Source organism: Corylus avellana, chromosome 4, assembly GCF_965113065.1.
Source record: "Corylus avellana chromosome 4, dhCorAvel1.hap1.2, whole genome shotgun sequence".
NCBI lineage: Eukaryota > Viridiplantae > Streptophyta > Magnoliopsida > Fagales > Betulaceae > Corylus > Corylus avellana.
The window spans coordinates 8,834,769-8,857,036 of record NC_142493.1 but is presented as its reverse complement, the minus strand read 5'-3'; the positions used below and the strand labels follow the sequence as shown (position 1 = coordinate 8,857,036).

General features: G+C 37.5%; 1 protein-coding gene and 1 pseudogene across 1 annotated transcript; both read right to left on the bottom strand.

Moving 5' to 3' along the window:
- Nucleotides 1-3,278: 3,278 nt before the first annotated feature.
- On the bottom strand, nucleotides 3,279-4,245 carry LOC132178001 (mitochondrial uncoupling protein 5 pseudogene; annotated as a pseudogene).
- Nucleotides 4,246-8,397: 4,152 nt separating this feature from the next.
- Nucleotides 8,398-20,127, bottom strand: LOC132180002 (peptidyl-prolyl cis-trans isomerase FKBP12-like). The gene is made up of 5 exons (XM_059592838.2): nucleotides 20,040-20,127; nucleotides 18,940-18,973; nucleotides 10,004-10,065; nucleotides 9,120-9,172; nucleotides 8,398-8,518 (listed from the first exon to the last, which is right to left on the bottom strand). Exons 1-5 carry the CDS (start codon nucleotides 20,125-20,127, stop codon nucleotides 8,417-8,419), a joined length of 339 nt encoding a protein of 112 aa, XP_059448821.2. The 3' UTR covers nucleotides 8,398-8,416.
- Nucleotides 20,128-22,268: the final 2,141 nt, after the last annotated feature.

Genomic DNA, 22,268 nt, shown 5'->3' with positions numbered 1-22,268 from the left:
TGGATTTTACCCCCCAACATATGACAAATGCTTTTTGTGAAGCATGCGTCATAAAAAGTAAACGTTTGGATTCATGCAATCCATTTTCCCTCTACATTTCATGTTCAATGGCTCAACTGATCAAACAAGTCTTAATTGTTGGAACTCTAGAGGAAACTAATGGAAGTATGTGGAAAGATTATTCTCGTTAGGTTGGAAATTTAAGAGGAAAACAAAGAGAAAAAGTTAGAGATTAATTGTTATTTTTGTCCTCCAAACCCTACCAATATATAAACAACCATGCAATTCTTCATGAAAATTATTACTTTCTATGAAGATAATTAAGTGTGTGGATGCCCACACTTGTTATAGTGTGATCATCCCCTTAAAACACGTCATCATCTCCCACTTAATCACATTATAACATTAGGTGATAAATTTAGTTGAGCATGATTATCTTGGTATACCATCAACTCTTATATGCTAACTCTCATATGTGAGACTCCACTTATCGGCATTAGATCGTGACCGACTATGTCCAAACTTTGTCATTCTCTTATATAACTGCACCATTTACAATATGCTATTCCACCGATAGCATAATAAAAGTAACTTTGTTTCTTAATGGTTGGAAACATAGTCTACGCGCATACCACAATTGACGACTTCAACAGTAAATAAGTTCATGTGTACGCCGACTTGTGCCAAATATCAAATACTTCCTCTAAAGCCATTATTTTCTAGATTTTTTTTTTTTAATACAGCTTCTCAACGTCTTTTACACTCCCGGAGAATAGATATTACTTAATTTCAACATAATGTCATTTAGTGGACTTTACATTCATATGAGTTGTAATACCCATACTCGTCAATGTCATATGCCTTTAACCGACCAATTATGTCCCCATTAGGCAAAAGTGCATAGTATTGTTCATCCAGGCGTCTCCGAATCCTTCCAACTATGCACTAACCCATTTAGCTATTACCCTGTTTACATCTTTGAAACCTTTTTAAGTTATTTATTGTTATTTCTAAAAAAATATTTCTTTTCTTTGGAGCAAGTAGAGTTATCTAAAATTTCTTATTATCTATTTATTTATCTTGATATCACATGCTCAATAATCAACAAAAAGTCTCTAAGAATTCTAGGAGTGTACAAGCGGGACGGTTATTAACCGCTAAGACAGTGGCCTATGATATACCCTTACAATACTAAGAATGTTTGAAGCAGTGCCAAACAGGGTATTGATCATTATGATGGTGCTGCCTACAATGGGCAACATTCTTACTAGGATCTTCACTTCCTTCCACTTTTGTGTCATCGTGCAAATAGTACTCCATGCCGCAGGCCAGCTTTGAGGCTTCATAAAGAATAGCCGCCATGGTTCAATAAGTTGAGGATTGGTCAAATACAAACATTATCATGTCTTTATATGATTATGTAGCCTGCAATTTTCTTTATCATGACCAAGTTAAAATGGGCCTTAGGTTCCAGCATGCAATTCATTAAACTAAGTTAATTAAAAAAATAAGTAAAATAGTGCAATAATTTATGGCTAAAAAATGTATTTTTAATTTTTATGAAAAATGATTACCGGTTAATAATCGGTCTTCAATAACCGTGATACAAATATTGAATAGAATTCACCCTTGAAAACTGACTTATAGGAGATTGGTGCCCAATAGCTTATATACACTTGACATACCATCATGCTCGATAGTCGACATCCACGATGGTCCACTGACCTAATGGTAGCCATTTCTCTTTTTGGTGGCTCCACTCATCTATTAGTATTTAATGACTTAATATTATACATATATATAGTACCAAGACATTTTAATCCGGCCTATAGGTCGCCTCCTTTGTGACTCGACTATAAAACCGCAACTCATTCGATTTCATACTCAACGTAGTGGCTAGCTCTTATACTAAATGATATAAACTTTGGGTAGAACTCACTCTTAAAAACCGACTTACAAGAGAATTGTATCCAATAACTTATATATACATGACAAACCGCATAACCACCAGTTAGCAGTTAACTGCTAACCGACCTAACTGTTACGGCTGCCGTTATTTGATTGAACACCATATCTAAGACCCACCATGCATTTTTTTTAAAAAAAAACACCAGAAGGACAGGACATGGAGTGGCAGTAGGCCTAACCATCCCAAACCCCATAAGGCTGGAAACAAACTTCTCCATCTCAATTTTTTAATAATGGGAATATAGGGCCTTACATTAAAAGGCCGAGGCCTCATGACAATAAATGGATCAATTTTATGGCTATGTGGGCCAAGCCCTGTGTTCTCCAAAATAATCAAAGAATAACCTTCTAAAATGCAATATTAATTGTTTATCTTTGTTCCTGTAATTTGATTATAAATTTATAATCTCACTATAATTAATTGAGGATAACTTTTATAAGGAAGTGGTGTAAACCACATCCTTTGTGCCCACCAATGAGTATTTGACAACTAGGAAAATCACACACTTTCAAATGAGATGAGAAGCACTAGATTAAAATCCATTCTCCCATAATAAAAAAATAATAAAATAAAAATCTCAAACCCATCATTTTCTCTCTCTCTCTCTCCTCACTTCTCCGTACTCTCTCTTTCTCTCCCTCTCTGTCTCTCTCTCTCCGGCGGCAGCAGTGACCACTGCCAAGCCCAGCCCAGAGCTGCCGTTGAAGGTGCCGGAGTGCAGCCCAGAGCTGCCGGAGAAGACGCTGGAGCCCAGCCCAGAGTTGCCGGAGACCAGACCTCTCCGGTGCTCTCTCTTTCTCTCTCTCTCTCCGGTGCTCCATTTCTCTGATGCTCCATCTCTCTCTCCTCACCGACAAAGAAAACAAATCTAGTTTGGTTGAGGCAAAATTTTTGTTTTTGTAAAAGGAAATAAAAAAATAATAAAAAAAAAGAACCACAACAATCAGTATTAAGATCATGCAGGAAATTATAAGTTTCAGTGCATAAATTCATTCTTTTTGCATCTGGTTTTAGTGTCAAATAATTTGGGCTCTGGCGTCTGGTCTCCGGCTTCGGGCTGGGCTTCGGCGTATTGGACTCTGGCGTCTTCAACGGCAAGACCTCTGCTGCCGTCGGAGAGAGAGATATGGATGAGAGGGGGAGATCAGAGAGAGAAAGGGAGTGAGAGAGCTCGCCGCTGGAGAGAGAGAGAGAGAGAAAGAAAGAGAGGGAGGGAGAGAGAAAAATAAGGGTTTTTGTGATTTTGGGAGAAATAGTTTTTAATCAGGTGTTGTGCATCTTATTTTAGTTGGTGTAATAATCCTAGTTGTCAAATGCTCATTAATTTCATCACAACTTGTTCTAGTGTGACAAAGAGCACCACAGTGAACGGACCCTACCTTGAGATCGTAGGGATGAAACCCTTATACAAAGCCATCAATCCCTCCGCCTTCACCGTCTTCACCGTGCAATCCAATGCACAGGAGTAAGGCGGCGGCGGCGCCCCCGCCTCCATCTTCATGCTCATCACCCTTGTCTTTATCACATCGATCGGGTTCGACGCCACCGCCGCCACAAACCCGGCTGCAAAGCTTGCCGCCACGTGGGTTCCAATCCCGTCGCCCAACACGCCCTTCTCGAAGATCATCTCCTTCGCTTGATCGTACGACGCCAGCTGCGACGCCGTCACAATCATCGCCCGGTTTACCGTAAGCGCCGAGCCGCGCCACAGGCCGCCAATTCCCTCCTGCTTTGACATTCGAGCTATTGCGTCAATCACGCTCTTGTAGTTCCGGTGCTAGTCCTTGGGGAGGCGTCCGTCGGCCTGCATGCGGACCATTGCCACGTCAGCAGAGTTGCCTACGCGGCACCTACACCGCCGGCAATAAGGCCAGCGGAGATCTTGCGGGTGAGGGACAAATTATTACCCGAGTCCGAACCCGAATTATGACTCCATTTTCGCTTGAGAATGTCGTAGAGCCCCATGCGGGTGGTGGAGTATAGCGTTTGGCGGAGGACGGTGGCGGAGACTCCGGAAAAGAGAGCGGCCATGCCTTCGGCCTGGACGATTCTTGCGCCTATGGAGATAGGTCCAACGCGGGGTGGTGGTGGTGGAGCAACGTGTATAGACATGTTATATCCGGTGGAGCTTCCGGCGAGCGCAGTGTGATAGGCGGGATTTGGGAGGTGGGTTCGCCGTGAAGCTGCATGCGAACCTTGATAAGGTCGAGAGGGTGAGTGGAAGCGCCTGCGACTATGGAAGCAATGCCGCCTTCGACGAAGCCTTTCAAACCCATGTCTTCGAAGAAGAAGAAATGGAAATGGGGTTTGGAGGAGTGTGGTGAGAAATGAGAATGGCGAGCATATTTAAAGGAAGAAATTGAAGAGGAACGTATATATATATATATAGCAATACTTTTCTACATTCATTCACGTTAGGGGTGGAATTAGCATTTAAAGTTTAAAAATATAAAATTAAAAAATTTAGAAGTAATATTTTAATTTTTAAAATTTTTTTGGAGATTTCATATGGCCCAAGGGGCATGTCAACTATGTGAACATTACTCTTATTTAATATCACATGCTTCTTAGTTACCCTTTTTTTTTTAAAAAAAGAAGAAGTTATTTTCTCGTATGTTAAGAGTTAAGAGACAAATATATAGGTTCTAGAGACTGAATGGAAAAATAAATCACGAGTTGAATAATGCTGCAGTTGAAATGAGAGCTCAAATTCAATGATGGAGTACTTTGTGGTCCCTACTTACATTGGGAAGACTGGGTCCAATTGACAAGTCTAGCTGGGCTCTTTTTAACAAGCTCAACCTCAACTCTCTTCCTCTTATCTTAAGTCCTCCCGCCAGAATCTTGGGCCCTAATATCCGGCCAACATTTCAAAATTTTAAAAATTAAACATTAAGAAAAAAAATAAAAGTCCACCCAAAATAATGATTAGGCTAAGAGGAAGTGTAATGAAAAGAGTAATGCTACAAGTGCTTCTTGTATCATTTTTGTATTCCTCTAAAAATGATATGATTAGGGGTGTTCAAGCGGGTCGCTTATAACCGACTCGCCAACCCATAACCGTCTATAACTGATAACCGCTAACCGATTTTGTAGTCGGTTATTAAAAATCGCTAACTGACTAAGGTGGTTGCGGTTAGCAGTAGGAAAAGGCAGTTATAACCGATAACCGTCTTTATATATATATATAAACAATTAAAAAAAACATCCAAAACCACACCGTGCTTATTGTTTTGCTTCCATTTGGTTTGTATTTTGTAATATGTATCTAGATTTGGAATTTGTCTTTTTAATTTTTTTCATTTGTATTTGGATTAATGAATTTAGGGTGTGATTTTTAAGCCATGTTTTTGCCTTTTTGGGCTAGAATTTATTTGACCATTTTTTTTTTTTTTTTTGGGAAAAATGTAAAATTAGTCATTGTGGTTTACCTGATTTACAATTAACTCCATGAGGTATCAAAATGAACTCAAAGGTCCATGAGATATGCCAAAAATATAACTTAGTCTCTACAATCAAATTCCGTCCACTAATTTAACAAATTATCTTAGTATGACACTAACTTAAATAAGACAAGTATCACAATTATATTGGCTCTAATGTTTTACACTATTAGAATTTGTTAAGTCAGTTAATGAAATTTGACTGTAAGGATTAAATTATTTTTTTGGCATACTTTAGGGACCTTTAAGTTCATTTTGATACCACAATGAGTTAATTGCAAATCAGGTAAACCATAAGGACTGAGTTTACATTTTTCCCTTTTTTTTTTTCATCTTTTTTAGAACATCTTGACCTTAAACCCTTAAAATAAGACCAAAAATAACAAATTAAAAGTACAAAACACTTAAAAAGCCCAAAAGCTCATTTCAAAAAAAAAAAAAAAAAAAAAGTGGTTTATTAGATTGAATAACCGCTAACCGCTGGTTATAAAATAATCGATAACCTCCCAAGGCGGTTGCGGTTGTCGGTTATAGCCAATAACCGACGGTTATAACCGTTTGAACACCCTTACATATGTCTCTTAAAATTATCATTTGGCTTGTAATTGATCATATTATTGTATTTTGATCAAATAGTAATTTTAAGAGCCATATCATTCTTGGAAGGACACAAGAATGACTTCTATAATTACTTGTAATCAAAATCTAATATAAAGTCACATATGGCCACAAATGTTTGGACCCATATCTTTAAAATAGAGAAGGGTCGCTCCCTTCTTTTACAAGGGTAAAATAATTATTTTACATTTTTTTTTTAACCATTCTACTTTTGAAAAATAGAGATTCGGCTCTTCTCAATTTCCTTTTCCCAAATGTTTCTGGTTTTCCATGTTCAAAAACTTAATTATAGCCACTAACATCCAATTAGAATATCCAACATGCCCGCCCAATATAAGATACTTAGTGGTATTAACTGATTAAATAATAAATTTATCTAAAATAAATAAACAATATTAAAGACTTAATCGATAAAATTTGAAATTCAGGAATTAAAAAAGAAAAGTACACACCTTTTTCAAATTACTATTCTAAAACATTGTTAATATTCCTCCGACTATCAATTATGTTAACGTCTTCCTTAAACTATTCAAAAATGTTAATTTAACAAAATACCCTTTATTAATTTTTAAAAAAGAAAATCCTAAAATAAATAAATAACTTAAAAAGAGTTTTTTTTTAATAAAATTTTTTGGTTTTTTCTGTTTAGTTTTATTTTTTTTTTCCCAAATTTATAAAAATATTTTTACCTTATTGAAAATTTGTTAGGGTCATTTTTTTTTTTTGCTAGCCTTGGAGACATTGACAATTTTTTTAGGAAAAATTACACTTTACCCCCCCAAAGTTTGGATTCATTTTGAATTCGACTTCCAATATTTCAATTTTTGCAATCCACCCCCCTAAACTTGTCAAACTTTTGCAAATCGGCCATTCTGTCAGTCAAAGTCGCTTTGACTGACGGAACAGTGTTTACATGCAACACACGTGATCACTTATGGCTTTTTTATCCTTAAAATGCCCCCATCCCTTCCAAACACGCACGGTTGGACATTTCAAGTTAAATGTCCACACCATGACCACACCATGGCACCCCAGATGACCACACGATGGCAGCCCTAGATGAGCAAACAATGCCAACCCCAGATGAGCACATGAAGGCAACCCAAGATGAGCAGACGAAGGCAACCCCAAGTGAGCAAATGATGGCACCCAAAGATGAGCAAATGATGGTACCCCAAAATGAGCACACAATGGAAATCGCAAATGACCATGCATTGGTAATCTCAAATGACGACATGATGGCAATCTTCATTGACCACATGATGGCAATCTTAGAAGAGCACCCAATGGCAATCTCAAATGAGCACCCGATGGCAACGTCATATGAGCATACAATTGCAACCCCATATGAAAACAAGATGATGACAACAACTCCAGAAGTGAACAATGAGCTGCCAAATTCAGAGACAGCCTAACAAGCAAAGGAAGAAGTCCATTGTATGGGAGCACTTCACCATAGAAACTATTAGTTCTGGATGTAGACAGGCATGCTGTAAGCAATGCAAGCAAAAGTTTTACATATAGTACTGGTTCTAAAGTTGCTGGTACCAACTACTTTAAACGACACATTGCCAAGGGGACATGCCCAGCACTTCTACGAAACCAGGGGCAGAATACCCCGTACACCCCGCGGTCAAGGATGGCGAGAACTGGCACTGCCAGTGATCCACCAAAACGATGGTGGTGGTTTGGAAGGGATGGGGGCATTTTAGGGATAAAAAGGCCATAAGTGATCATGTGTGTTGCACGTGATCACTGTTCTGTCAGTCAAAGCGGCTTTGATTGACGGAATAGTCGAATTGCAAAAGTTTGGCAAGTTTAGGGGGGTGAATTGCAAAAATTAAAACATTTGAGGTCAAATTGAAAATGGTCCCAAACTTTGAGGGGGTAAAGGGTAATTTTCTCATTTTTTAAAGTAGATTATGAGAGATTGGTCGTCTCATTCACTCCACCACAGCGCTGACTTCGTTGCACCAAACATACCCAAATGAACCACTTCCATTAATCTCACCCTTTTTTTTTCTTCACAATCCATTCATATATCTCCACCTTTCCTCCCACATCACAATATCATATCGACACTTGATTTTCAAAATCAACGGTGAACATAATATATTATGATCGTTAAAAAACGCTTTGAGAAAATAGATTCATTGGAACATATATGAAGAACCCTAAGAGGAAATAAATATGTTCACAATAAGGACTTCAGTATTAACTCAAAATAAGCATCTAGAGCTCGAGAAATAACATTTATATCACACTCCACAAATCAAAATATAACATATATATGTCATAACATTCATACGTGCTAGTCTTTCAAAGCAAGTTATTCAGAATAAACCACATGGTTTTACTAATATTTACCCAATGGCCTTAAGACTCGTCACTCCGTGCTTAGGACTTCAATCTCGAAAACAAGGACGGAGTTAGGTTGAATACCCCAAGCAGGAAACCCACCAGAACCATAAGCATAATCCGGAGAGCACTGAAAAAATATTAAACAGGAACACAAGATGTTAGATACGTAATGTTTTAAGTTAACTCAAAATGCATGCCAAATGAATGGCAACAAGACATGGAAGGGACCTGGATTTCAAAAAATTAAAGCAATAATCTTGTGAGGCAGATCAGCGGCTTTTGAGGTAGTGTGATTCGCGAAGAGTTTAAGATATGGAGATTAGTTGGGGATGAGAGATTCAAAATTTGGGCATTAGTTAAGAAAAATTCAAGAACAGACGAATATTCCGACAAAGACACAAATCATACTGAGTTTTAAAGATATAAAACGAAAAGAAGGTTTGATTTAGGACTTCCCAGTTTGCAACAAATGAGTGTGGTGGTAACAATATGCTTCCAATCTATATGGATTTTATAACCTCAAAAACATCAAATAAATTGACAGTGACAAACAAGTGAAATATGCCAAAAGAGTCGGACTTCATAATGAAAGCTTTCCAAAAAATTTCCCCATATCTCTCAACCAAAGATGACATTATTGAACTTTGAAAAACTTCAGATCCTATTTGAAGTGCACAGAAATATTGAAGTCTGAAACAGAAAGTGTAGCGCAGAAGTTGAGGAATTACCCGCAAACGAGCAACTTCTCCCACTTGCATTCCCAGCACACCTTCATCCCATCCTGCAGATTGGTTCAAAAGGGTAAATTAATGACTTCAGAATCTGCATCTTATCAACAGATACAAAACAGTAGTCCCTAAAAGACAAACTCCTTAAGTTGAGATATTAAGGTAAAATAAAAATCAGGTTGTAGGTTCACAAGTTTCGCCAATGGCCTTTGGGACAAATGGCACTTCTACCCCCCATTATAGGGGCTTGGAGGTTTTTCCTATTCTTATTCCTCAGTGCAGTGAATTCTCTTTAAACAATCTATAAAGTAAAACCAGAACATGTTCTATATAGAAGCTTTATCTAAAAGATATATCCATTGAGACAGAAACTTTTCCATCCCCTGAAAGAGTAATGGATGAATGTTAAGTGGAAGCTTAAATAGAAATAAAGCATTTCATATCAACCATCTCAAGGAATATGTTGCCAACAAAAATAAAATATGTAACTTCAAACAATGTTTAAACATTAGTTTCTCATATAAACAGATTAACGTGGTTGCTCCTAAGGTTTAAGCCTTCAACCTAACCGGCACTAAAAAAATTATGAGATCTGCAATTATTATCAGAGAGCAATTAAAGAAGAGGAAAGGGATGATAAAGGTTGTTGGGACAGAACAAGGCAAAGCTTTTATCCACATTTGGGATTATCATGTTCATCTTTCCAACAAGCAACCAAGTACCTATAGGACTTTTAGGCTATAGAAAAGAAGAAAAGCATACAAGACAGCAATGGCAGCTGAATGGTCATACATTTAAACTTTGTCACTACTTTTGTTTTATTTAAGGAATATGTGAACATTAATCTCAACATAGTAGAACATAAAATATAATGGGGCAGCTACCTTTAATAACTGAACCTTGGCCGATTTTGAAGGTGAATGGCTTCTGTCCAGGATCCTTTCTGCTAAATGAGACAAATATGAACATATATACTGTTGTTCACAATTACCTACCTAAATTAATAGGCAAATAATTTGATGTTTTTCCCGCAAATGCATAAGGTCAACATAGTAGCATAGTGTGCAAATATGGGGTCATTCCCACGAGGATTGCTAAATTTTGCTTAAAATCAATTCCAAAAGTAAAATAAACAAAGATTGGTTTTGAGTTGCTAATGATAAAAATGTAGGGCTTTGATATACACCACTAATTATATTTAGCTAATTTATCAATATGCCAATGTTTTGATCATGTTATGAATATCAAATGTTTGTTAACTTAAGAGCATTGGTGTCTACTCCTTAAGCTATTGATTTCTCTAAGCAACGAATAAGGTATGGGTGTCTACTCTAATTCTTTTCTTTCTTAAAGGATTTAGCATGGATGTCTACTAAGTTGTTCTTTAATAAAGCATAAATTTGTGAAAATCGACAAACACATGAGGCCTAGGGCATGGGTGTCTACTCCCAGTTCCAAATGTTGATTAACCCAAGAATCCGATGTAGATATCTTTTGTTACTTATGTTAAACCCAGGACTCGGTCATCCAAATTGATTTAACTAACTAATCCATACCATGTGCATATGTTGATCAGTCAAACACATATGAGGAATTCACGAATGCAGGCATTAATCAATTTAGATATCACAACAAGATCATCACAAGGGTGCCAATATTGAATATCAACTAAACATAACTAGGGCTTTAATCTAACCCTATTAAATAAATTAGTTACACATAAAGTTGATGTTGAACATCTTCATAAAATAAAATAAAAGAAAGGAAAAGAATAAATCCAAAACTTGAATTTGAAGAGCTCCAATTCTTCTCATTGGAAAGTATATCTATTCTAGAGGCTTAAGGATCTATTTATATGCTTTTAGGAATACTCTAGAACCCCTAAAAATCGAAGGGTTTGACCCTAGAAACTGCCATTTCCTTATTAAGGTTGGCAGTTGTCTTAGCCATCACGCACGGGTGTGCTCGATCGCAGCCCCTGTCCAATCGATCGCAGGTCTGCGATCGATCCTCCTTGTGCTTGCGCTCGATCGTGGTTGCCTTGTAATATGCCATCCTCGCCTGTAGTGCGCTCGATCTCAGATCCCTTACGATCGATTGCTCTACTAGAGCCGTCCAAAATCCAAAATTACTCTTTTTAAGTCCAAAACTTCTAAAATTGCTTTTTTTTCTTTCAATGACCTACAAAATCAAAGAAAACTCATAAAAGAACTAAAATGACCTAATTAACTAAAACTAAAGAATTAAAACATGTAAGTTAAGGGCTAAAAATATGAATATTTTAGCACTTAACACACCCCCAAACTTACATATTGCTAGTCCCTTAGCAATGCAAAACTAAAAATGAAAATGAAAAACAGAGAACAAAAAGATAAATCCATCTTTCGTGGGATGTATGATTGCATTTAGCATATGCAACAAGCCTTTGAAAGCCCTAGAAATTCCCTAGAGGACGAGTGAAGTCTCGTGAGGGTTTTTCAGAAATGTTACCCATAAACATTATGCACAGTTCATGTTATCCCAAAAATTAAAGCATCACTTCAAGATCATTATTTTTATTTATTAGCAAGCTTAAAGAGATGAACTCCATCTTTACAATGAATTGGAATCTCAAAATTCAATTACTTACAAAGGACATGCTAAAACATCACAAGTTTGAAACAGTGTGAAGTGAACTAACACAAAATTATGAGTCTTCCAAATCTTTCCAACATGTAATGTCTCCATATCTCAAAATTCACTAGAATTTTTATTAGAATGAACAACAATGGCATATTTCCTTTTCTTTTTTTCTTCTCTCCTTTTTTTTTTTTTTTTTTTTTTTTTTTGTTTTGTTTTGTTTTGTCAGGTTGTACAATGTTTGGTTCCCTTAAGCTTTCTAATTTACCCATATAGCAAGTGTTAAGTTAATGACTCACAAACCAAATGGTTTTAGGGCATTAAGTGTAGAGACACCCTTAAGGACCTACTAACTCGAGTCAAAAAGGCTAAAAAACTAAACTAACCATGTCATTGATCAAATTCAAATTTTTCACCTTTTGACGTAAACACTTAATGCTCTGAGACAATAGGTCCAATTACTCAGTGAAAAGCCTATCGATGATCAAATTTTTTTTTTTTTTTTTTAAATGAACATATATATGCCAAAGTGTCCATCTAGTAAATCATCCAATTTCATCCAAGATACCGAAACATACATATCAGACCTCATGTCATACCTCACAAATTATGTGCTAATGTTCTTGTGTGATCAGATCAAACATGTGATTTTTCAACTGTCATAAACAATTAACCAAACTAACAAATTCACTCATCAGATCATGTGTTCAAAATTTCAAACTTACTAATGAATTCAAGCCACAATTCTTTTAAATTAACTAAAATTTTAGGGTAAACATGAACATATATATATATATATATATATATATATCACAAAAAAAGAAGAAAAAAAAAACACAAACACACAAAACAAATAACATGAAATTGGGACAAAGTGTGTGTGAACAACATGTGTGCCCATACCCCCAAACTTAAATGACACATTGTCTCCAATGTGTCTAAATTAAGGAAAGAGTGTACCCGGGAGTTGGACGACATAGTCTTGGAAAGCATCGCTCATAGCACACCTCCAAACTTAAATTGAATCACACTTGTCCCTGCAAAATAAGAAAACACAAAAGCAAGTAAAAAGAACAAAACTAAAGATAAATAAAAAGATTAACTGAAAATTCACTAAACAACACAAAAGAAAAAGATAAACTATGAGGTGCCTCTCATGAGCGCTAAGTTTAACATCTTCAACCAGACGGTGGTCCCTGCTCAATGCTTTCCAGAAGTAGATGCTCCAGATGGTGGTGTATATTGGACGGGCTGAAGTGTCAAATCTTGTGATGCCAAATCTTGATCTCTTGGTGCAAAGTTCGTTTCAATGTTGGGCTTCACTCTGTGTCCATTTACTTTGAATGACTGATTGGTCTGTGAGTTGTGGACTTCCAAAGCTCCATGAGGGAATACTTGTGTAACAAGGCAAGGTCCTGACCATCTTGACTTAGCTTCCCAAGGAAAAGTTTCAATCTTGAATTATAGATCAATACCTTCTGGCCTACTTGAAACTCCTTCCTGACCAGCTGCTTGTCATGGTATGCCTTTGTTCTATCCTTGTAGAGCTTGGCATTCTCATATGCATCACGCCTCAATTCCTCCAGTTCATTTAGTTGGAACTTCATTTTGTCACCAGCTTGTTTCATGTCAAAGTTAAACTTCTCGATGGCTCAGTACGCTTTGTGTTCCAATTCCACTGGTAGATAACATGCCTTTCCAAAAACCAAACGATATGGAGACATACCGATAGGTGTCTTGTAAGCAGTCCTATAAGCCCATAGTGCATCATTCAGGTGTAGTGACCAATCCTTCCTACTGGGGTTCACTGTCCTTTCAAGGACACCTTTGATCTCTCTGTTGCTAATCTCCACTTGACCACTGGTTTGGGGGTGGTATGGAGTGCCAACCTTATGAGTGATGCCATACTTCTTTATCACGGAGGTAAAGGCATAGTTGTTGAAGTGGCTCCCCCCATCACTAATGATTGCCCTTGGTGTCCCAAATCTAGCAAAGCTATTTTCCTACAAAAACTTCACAACCACTTTATGATCATTAGTTCTTGAGGGGACAGCCTTGACCCATTTAGACACATAATCCACACCCACAAGAATATATAAATAACCGAATGAATTAGGAAATGGTCCCATGAAGTCAATACCCCAAACATTGAAGAGCTCTACCACTTGAATATTTTGCAGTGGCATTTGATTTCTGGATGAGATGTTACCTGTCCTTTGGCATCTATCACACGAACTACAAAACAAGAAAGCATCTTTAAACACATTAGGCCAATAAAAACTAGATTGTAATACCTTAAGCGCTGTTCTTTTGGCCCCAAAGTGTCCACCACAAGCAAACTGATGACAGTGCTGCAAAATACTCAATGCTTTTCTTCTGGGACACACCTTTTAATGATTTGATCAGAGCAGAATTTGAACAAATAGGGGTCATCCTAATGGTATTGTCTAGATATAGATATTAACCTCTTCCTTTCTTGACTAGACATACCTGGAGGAAACACCAGGGCAGTTATATAATTCACTATATAAGCATACCATGGAAGTTGGATATCAGCTGCAAACAACTGCTCATCTGGAAAATTCTCATTCAATGGGAGCTCATCTCCTTCCTCCTCATGGAGTAATCTGGATAAGTGATCTGCCACCACATTCTCACTGCCCTTCTTGTCTCTAATCTCAAGGTCAAAATCTTGTAGTAGTAGTACCCATCTGATCAGTCTAGGTTTTGTATCTTTCTTAGCAAACAAATATCTCAAAGCAGCATGATTAGTAAATACAATAACCTTAGAACCAATTAGATATAACCTGAACTTCTCCAAAGCAAATATAACAGTAATAATTCTTTCTCTGTAGTAGAATAATTTAGCTGGGCATCATTCAATGTTCTAGAAACATAATAAATGGCATGAGGTACCTTATTAATTCTTTGACCAAGGTAGCTCCCAAGGAAAAGTCACTGGCATCACACATGAGCTCAAAGGGTAGACTCCAATCAGCTGCCCGCATTATTGGTGAAGATGTGAGCAGCTTTTTCAGTGTGTTGAAGGCAGTCATGCATTCTTCAGTCCATTCAAACTTGGCCTCCATCCCTAGCAATGCACAGAGGGGTCTAGAGATCTTGAAAAAATCTTTGATGAACCTTCTATAGAATCTGGCATGTCTAAGAAAACTCCTCACCCCCTTCATTGTTAGAGGTGGGGAAAGTTTGGAGATGATATCTATCTTAGCTTTATCCACCTCAATGTCCTTGCTTGAGATAGCATGACCCAATACAATGCCTTGTTGAACCATGAAATGACATTTTTTCCAATTGAGCTCTAGGTTGCATTCTTCACATCTCTTGAGAACATTCTTCAAATGGTTGACGCATTCATCGAAACTCAACCTAAAAACACTAAAGTCATCCATAAATACCTCAATGGTTTTCTCCACCATATCTGAAAAAATGCTCATCATGCATCTTTGGAATGTGGCTGGAGCATTGCATAATCCAAATGGCATCCTTCTATAGGCGAATATGCCAAAAGGACATGTGAAGGTGGTCTTCTCCTGATCCTCTAGTGCTACTGCAATCTGATTATAGCTACTAAACCCATCCAAGAAACAATAGTGGCTATAGCCAGCTAACCTCTCTAGCATTTGATCAATGAAGGGTAATGAAAAATGGTCTTTTCTTGTGACCTTGTTCAATTTTCTGTAATCAATGCATACTCTCCACCCAGTGGTTACTCTTGTAGGTATCAGCTCATCATCTTCATTCTTCACCACTGTGATCCCACTCTTTTTTGGCACTACTTGGATTGGACTAACCCATTTACTGTCTAAGATGGGATAGATGATGCCCACATCTAGCAGTTTTAATACCTCTGCCTTAACTACCTCCTTCATGTGAGGATTGAGTCTTCTCTGTGCATCCCTGGTTGTCTTTGCTTTGTCTTCAAGGAAGATCTGATGCATGCACTTGGCTAGACTTATTCCTTTGATGTCAGCAATGGTCCATCCTAAAGCAGTTTTATGTTCTCTAATAACTCTCAACGGCTTTTCTTCTTCCCCACAACTTAGATTTGCAGCAATAATGACCGGTAGTGTCTTGTTCTCTCCTAAGTAGGCATATGTTAGGTGTTCTGGCAATTGCTTCAATTTTAACTTTGGTGCCTGGACAATAGAAGGGACAAGAGTAGTATTAGTAGGCTCAAGAATTTCAAAGGGAGGAGTATACTTGAATATTTTGGAGAGGCTCAAGGTGATGCACTGTTTCAATGATGTCATTAGTAACATCTTCAGGTTCTGGCTCAATGTCCTTTCTTGTGAGACAATGGGTGAGGGTGGTCTCCAATGGATCTTTCGGTGGATCTTGAAAAACTGGCTCACTAACACCTTGGATCATGCAAACATCAAAGCATTCTTTAAAAAAAATGGTCTTTTCTTATGACCTTTATGAGAATTGCTGATACCACAATAGGTGTGAAAAATGGTACAGTAAGTATGAAGGAGTTCAAAATATTTGATGCAATGAAATTACCTGGATTGGTGTGTCCTGTTGCAGAGGTGAGATTTTCTGAGCAGTCATAGCCTTGACAATCATGCCTAACTTCTTTTCCACAGCAACCATCTGATTTGGAGATCCCCCATTGAAGTTTACTTCATACATGCCTTTGCTCTTTAATCCTTGCCTTCCTCTCGAGCAGGATTGTTAGGAATGCTCACTTAATGTTTCAAAAAGCTCCATTGCTTCCTCACTACTCTTTTCCATGAGTGCTTCTCCACAAGCTGAATCAACTATCCGTTTGTTAGTATCATTTAAACCTTCATAAAAAATTTGTACCTGATCATCTTGAGGGATGTTGTGATGTGGGCACTTTAGAAGCAATGAATTGAAGTGATCCCATGCCTCAAAGAAAAGATCTCCATCTCTTTGTTGGAACATTTGAAGTTCCCTTTTAAGTTCTCTTGTCTTTTGGGCTAGAAAAAACTTCTTCAGAAATTTGGTGGCTAATTCTTCCCAAGTATGGATAGAATCTGCAGGCAAAGAATTATACCACAGTTTAGCATTATCTTTCAAAGAGAAAGGAAAGAGACTAACCTAAGTCTCTTTGGAGTTAGGCCTTGGACGTGTTGCAACTTGCATAGATCAAAGAACTCTTTAAGATGCAAGTTTGGATCCTCAGTAACAGTGCCCCTGAAGTGAGTCAATGCATTGAAGATTTGAGAAGAAATATAATAGCTGCCTTCCACCTCCGGTTGATATGCTATGCTTGAGGGTTGATGGAGGTTTGCTGGAACGAATGCCTGCTTCATCGGTCTCCGCACCGATGGTGGATTTGCCTCTAGTGGTCTTGGCACTATTGGTGGATTTTCTTGCAAATCTTCCATTGTATTTTCAATTTCTTCCTCTTCTTCTGTGTCTCTAGGTCTTTGTCGAATTGTCCGCTCAATTTCAGGATCGAGTGGAATGAAGGTTGAATCTTGAGATCAACGACCTTGCATCAATTGAGTTGCTTCTTCAGTCAAAGCAGCTTCAGTGCTTTTGGTTCGGATGCTCCCTAGAATTGCGCTCGATCGCAATGTGCTCAATCGCACTCGGCTGACGTTCGATCGCAATAACAAAATGCTAGTCCACAAACCTGAAACAGAAAATAGAAAAAGTCAACAAAATATTTTTGATAAAAACAAAATTAAAAATTAAAATAACACAACTAAAGGAAAATAATTTTAAACAAAATTTGCCACAATCCCCGGCAACAGCGCCAAAAACTTGTTGTTCACAATTTCCTACCTAAATTAATAGGCAAATAATTTGATGTTTTACCCGCAAGTGCACGAGGTCAACATAGTAGCATAGTGTGCAAATACGGGGTCATTCCCATGAGGATTGGTAAATTTTGCTTAAAATAAATTTCAAAAGTAAAATAAACAAATATTGGTTTTGAGTTGATGATCAAAAGGTAGGGCTTTGATATCCACCACTAATTATATTTAGCTAATATGTCAATATGCCTATGTTTTGATCATGTTATGAATATCTAATGTTTGTCAACCTAAGGGCATTGATGTCTACTCATTAAGCTATTGATTTTACTAAGCAACGAATTAAGTATGAGTGTCTACTCTAATTCTTTTCTTTCTTAAAGCATTTAGCATGGGTGTCTACTAAGTTGTTTTTTAAGAAAGTATAAATATGTGAAAATCGACAAACACATAAGGCCTAGGGCATGGGTATCTACTCCCGGTTCCATATTTTGATTAACCCAAGAATCCAGTGTGGATATCCTTTGTTACTTATGTTAAACCCAGGACTCGGTCATCCAAATTGATTAAACTAACTAATCCATACCACATGCATATGTTGATCAAGCATACATATATGAGGAATTCATGAATGCAGGCATTAATCAATTTAGTTATCACAACAAGATCATCACAAGGGCGTCAATATTTCAACTAAACATAACTAGGGCTTCAATCTATCCTTACTCAATAAATTAGTTACATATAGAGTTGATGTTGAACATCTTCATAAAATAAAAGAAAGGAAAGGAAAAGAATAAACCCGAAACTTGAACTTGAAGAGTTCCAATTCTTTTCCTTGGAAAGTATATCTATTCTAGAGGCTTAAGGGTCTATTTATAGGCTTTTAGGAATACTCTAGAACTCCTAAAAATTGAAGGGTTTGAGTCCTAGTTCGCACTAAGCTGCAAAACCCTAGAAACTGCTCTTTCCTTATTAAGGCTGGCGACTGTCTCGGCCATCACGCACAGGTGCGCTCAATCACAGCTCGTGTGCGATTGATCGAAGGTCTGCGATCGATCCTCCTTGTATTTGCGCTCGATCGTGGTTGCCTTGTAATGTGCTATCCTTACCTGTAGGGCGCTCGATCGCAGCTCCCCTGCGATCGATCTCTCTACCAGAGCCTTCCAAAATCCGAAAGTGCTATTTTTAAGTCCAAAACTTCTGAAATTGCTTCTTTTTCTTTCAATGACCTACAAAATCAAAGAAAACTTATAAAAGAACTAAAATGGCCTAATTAACTAAAACTAAAGGATTAAAACATGTAAGTTAGGGGCTAAAAATATGAATATTTTTGCACTTAACATATACTCCCCATTAAAAATAGAAATAAATGCATAGAAAAAGCACAATATAATACCTAGTTGATAATAATAAAAATAGGCTACCAAAAATAAAAGCACAATCCTTACCTCCCAAACTTTTGAGAGAGATTGTTATTTTTCCCTGCAACAAAGAGAACATTAAAGGGCAGGAGAAACAGCAAAACTACAAATAGACCTCTCATCATCCTATTCTACAAATTAGTTGGTGTTTTTCTTACAGAAAAGAGAACCCTAATTCACATACCAAAATAAACAACAATAATAATTAAACACAAAATGTCTCGGAATGGCATCAAGTAGCTTAATTTCTTTTGAAACAAACATATGGCAGAACCAACAATGACGAAATAGGGGAACCCAAAGGAGGTGATGGAGGATGTGCTTCTATTCGAATGAAAAAGTAAAAAATTACCAAATGAATTGAGAAAAACAAATTATGGTAGAGAGACTTAACTCATACAACTTAGTTGAAGAATCCCACCTACATAATAAAAATAAAGGCTGAAATACATATTTAGTCCTTGAGATCAGGCCCAACATCCATTTTCGTCCTCGAAATTTAAAAAGTTCCAATTTGTCAATGTTGTCCTTTTGTCCATCAATCATGAATGTCACAGTCGATTATAATCTTACCACGTTATCCTCCCACTAACTACATGAGTAATTCAATTAATTTGTTGATGGATTAAAAAAAAAAAATGATCCTTCATAATTTTATGAAAAAAAAAAAAGGAACAAAAATTTAGCCTATTGAAAAAGAACAAATGATGATACCTCTCGGATTTGAAAAATCCCACAAAATATTCTCACACCGCTAACTTCCAAAACACATACTCCAACTTAGTAATTAATTACAAATCTTACACCACGAAAACCCACCAGAAAAATCCAATCCAAGAAATCAATCCCATAGTCAATACAAACCCAAATTTGAGCTCGGTTGCCAACAAAAATGACTAAAATTAGTCAAACTAAATTAAATTAAATATAAAGCTGAATCAAAAACGGAAACCTCCAAGGACTTTGGTCTTTACAAAAGATCTTATCAAATGGAACCTAAAATGTTGGCTCTTCTCTTTCCCTACATTTTCTCAGCAACCAAACAGAAAGAGGATTTCCCAAAAAAAAAAACAATTATGTAAACATTACGTGATTAGGGCTTTTGACGCAGAGAGAGGGATACTAACCGAAACCAGTGCAGTGAATTGTGATGTTCCGACCAGCTACAGGTTTGGGACCGGTTCTAAGCCTCAAAACTTCCTTCTCCACTCCCATCTTTTTGACTGGTGCCGCTGCTGTTCTTTACTTAACAAGGTCTTCTTCAGTATTTAATCCAAGTTGCCAAGCCCCTGAGACTATTTGAAGCAATTACATGCCCTTCGGCCACGTGGTTGGGCAGCCTAAATTTTTTTTTTTTAGTGCCCCTACTATGCAATCCATCTGCAAACAATGCCATTTGCAGCATCCAATAGTTGACTGACAAATCACCTTATTACACAAGTACACAATAAAACTAAAACACCTAATAAATTCCTCTTCTCTTTAATAAATCAAATGGGTTCCGATTTCTCTTCTTCTTCTTTTCTCTGAAGTCTGAAACACTCTTCTCTTCTCTTCTTTTTCCATGTTAGTCGATTTTTTCATGTACAGAATGGGTTGCGGCACGATGGGTCTGGCGAACGCCCAACAGCGATCTGGGCAGCATTGTGTGCAACCGGCAGCGTTCTGAGGGGGATGCTGGCCAATTTGGGCGGGCATTCTGGGCGGTAGCATTCCAGAACCACGCCGGGATGCTGGCTGGCAGCGTTCTGGGCGTTCTGGGTTGGGCAGCAAACCCAAAGGAATTTTCTTAAAATTTTGTTGCTCCTTAACTTCATACATTCTTCAGATTTCAACAAACCCAAAGGAATTTCCTTAAAATTTTGAATAACAACACTGAGTGAGCAAAGATCCTTTCATTGAATCCAAAAATGACTATTGTTGAGATAGTTATCAACCCTGGTAGCAACTTGATTCAAGAGCCTGCTAAGAAAGAAAAAGGATCAGCAGTGACAGAACGCGAGGTGGGTGGTGTGGCGATCGTGCCCCCTTCGATGCTTGAGTGAGAATTTGCTTATAATAAGAGTAACAAATAATTAACAATAATTGAGAATAGTAAAATAAGAGTAGAGAGTACGTATCTCCATAGGTGGCTCCTCCTTTTATAGAGGCTGTAGGTAGGCGGATTACATTGAAACTCCCTTGATTTGTAGGAGTGTTCATAACTGTGGATTTATCCCATGAGATAGCATCAGTGATTCAGATGGATAGGCTCTTAGGTATCTAGACTCCTTTTGGGATACATTCGGGTGGTTACTCTGTGATTTGGGTTGTAACTCCCAGATTGAGTTTGTTTGATGAGTGATCATATCCTTGATTACAGGGACACGTGATACTAATGCTTTTGTTGACATAATTGTGCACTTACTTGTATATTAATATAATCGAGTGACTATACTTTGGACCTTCTGAGCTTTGGGTCCTAGAGCCCAATTACTTGGCGAGCCTTAGGTCTTTCCTTTAGAGTGGGCTTTTTAGTTTTGGCTTTAGGGATATATTTGGTATCAACAACTATCACTACAAAGGTAAAAAATGACCCATTAAATTTAATCTCTCAATATCAAATAGAGGCAAGTCCAAGCAATAATCATTCAACAAAATTGAAAAAACAGAGCTTGGGCAGTGGAACAAAAAATTGAAAAAAAATAAAATAAAATAATTGCAACAACTCACCTTGTTGGAAGGAACAAACCAACAAAAAAATCTGCCGAATACGATTGAGCGTTGGGTAGGGGCGGCCGCGATTGGGCGAGGCTTTGAGCAGGGTGGCAGTGATTGGGCGAGGCTTTGAGCAGGGGTGGCAAAGGCTTGTGCATTGGCTTGGGCAAGGGCACATCTTTAGTTTGTTAGGGATGAATAAGATAAACAATGGGTATATTAAGTGTTTTTATTCTAGTGTTGGAGGTCCTATTCTATTAATTGTATCTAGCTTAGGTGTACATCTTCTATTGGTTGCTACAATACTTAGCTTTTGGTATCACTTACCCACTGAGAACCGCACAGTAAAGGCCTAGACGGTGGAAACCGTAGGCGCTAGCATAACCCAGCCCCATCAAGACACCAATGATAATCCAAGGTGACTAACACAAATGAGGCATATGTGGGGGTTCTCCATTGCGGAGATTCGAACACACATCTTAATACATGCCCAGACCACTTGAGAACTTCGTTTGGTCATTGAACCACCACCCTTGATGATTGCCTAAATTTATTTGTTAGGGAAATTTCATATGGGCTGCCCAAATTGGGCAATTAACAATTTTTTTTTTTTTTTTTCAAATAATTCATGATCACTTATATTAATAGAAAAAATATAA

What these genes read in the sequence shown, in the direction of transcription:
- LOC132180002 (XM_059592838.2), bottom strand. Translation starts at nt 20,127, where the DNA reads ATGGGAGTGGAGAAGGAAGTTTTGAGGCTTAGAACCGGTCCCAAACCT. An exon ending in AATTCACTGCACTGGTTTCG is followed by an intron (nt 18,974 to 20,039) that starts GTTAGTATCCCT and finishes TCTTTGTTGCAG; the next exon opens with GGAAAAATAACAATCTCTCT. An exon ending in GAGAAGTTGCTCGTTTGCGG is followed by an intron (nt 8,519 to 9,119) that starts GTAATTCCTCAA and finishes ATATTTTTTCAG; the next exon opens with TGCTCTCCGGATTATGCTTA.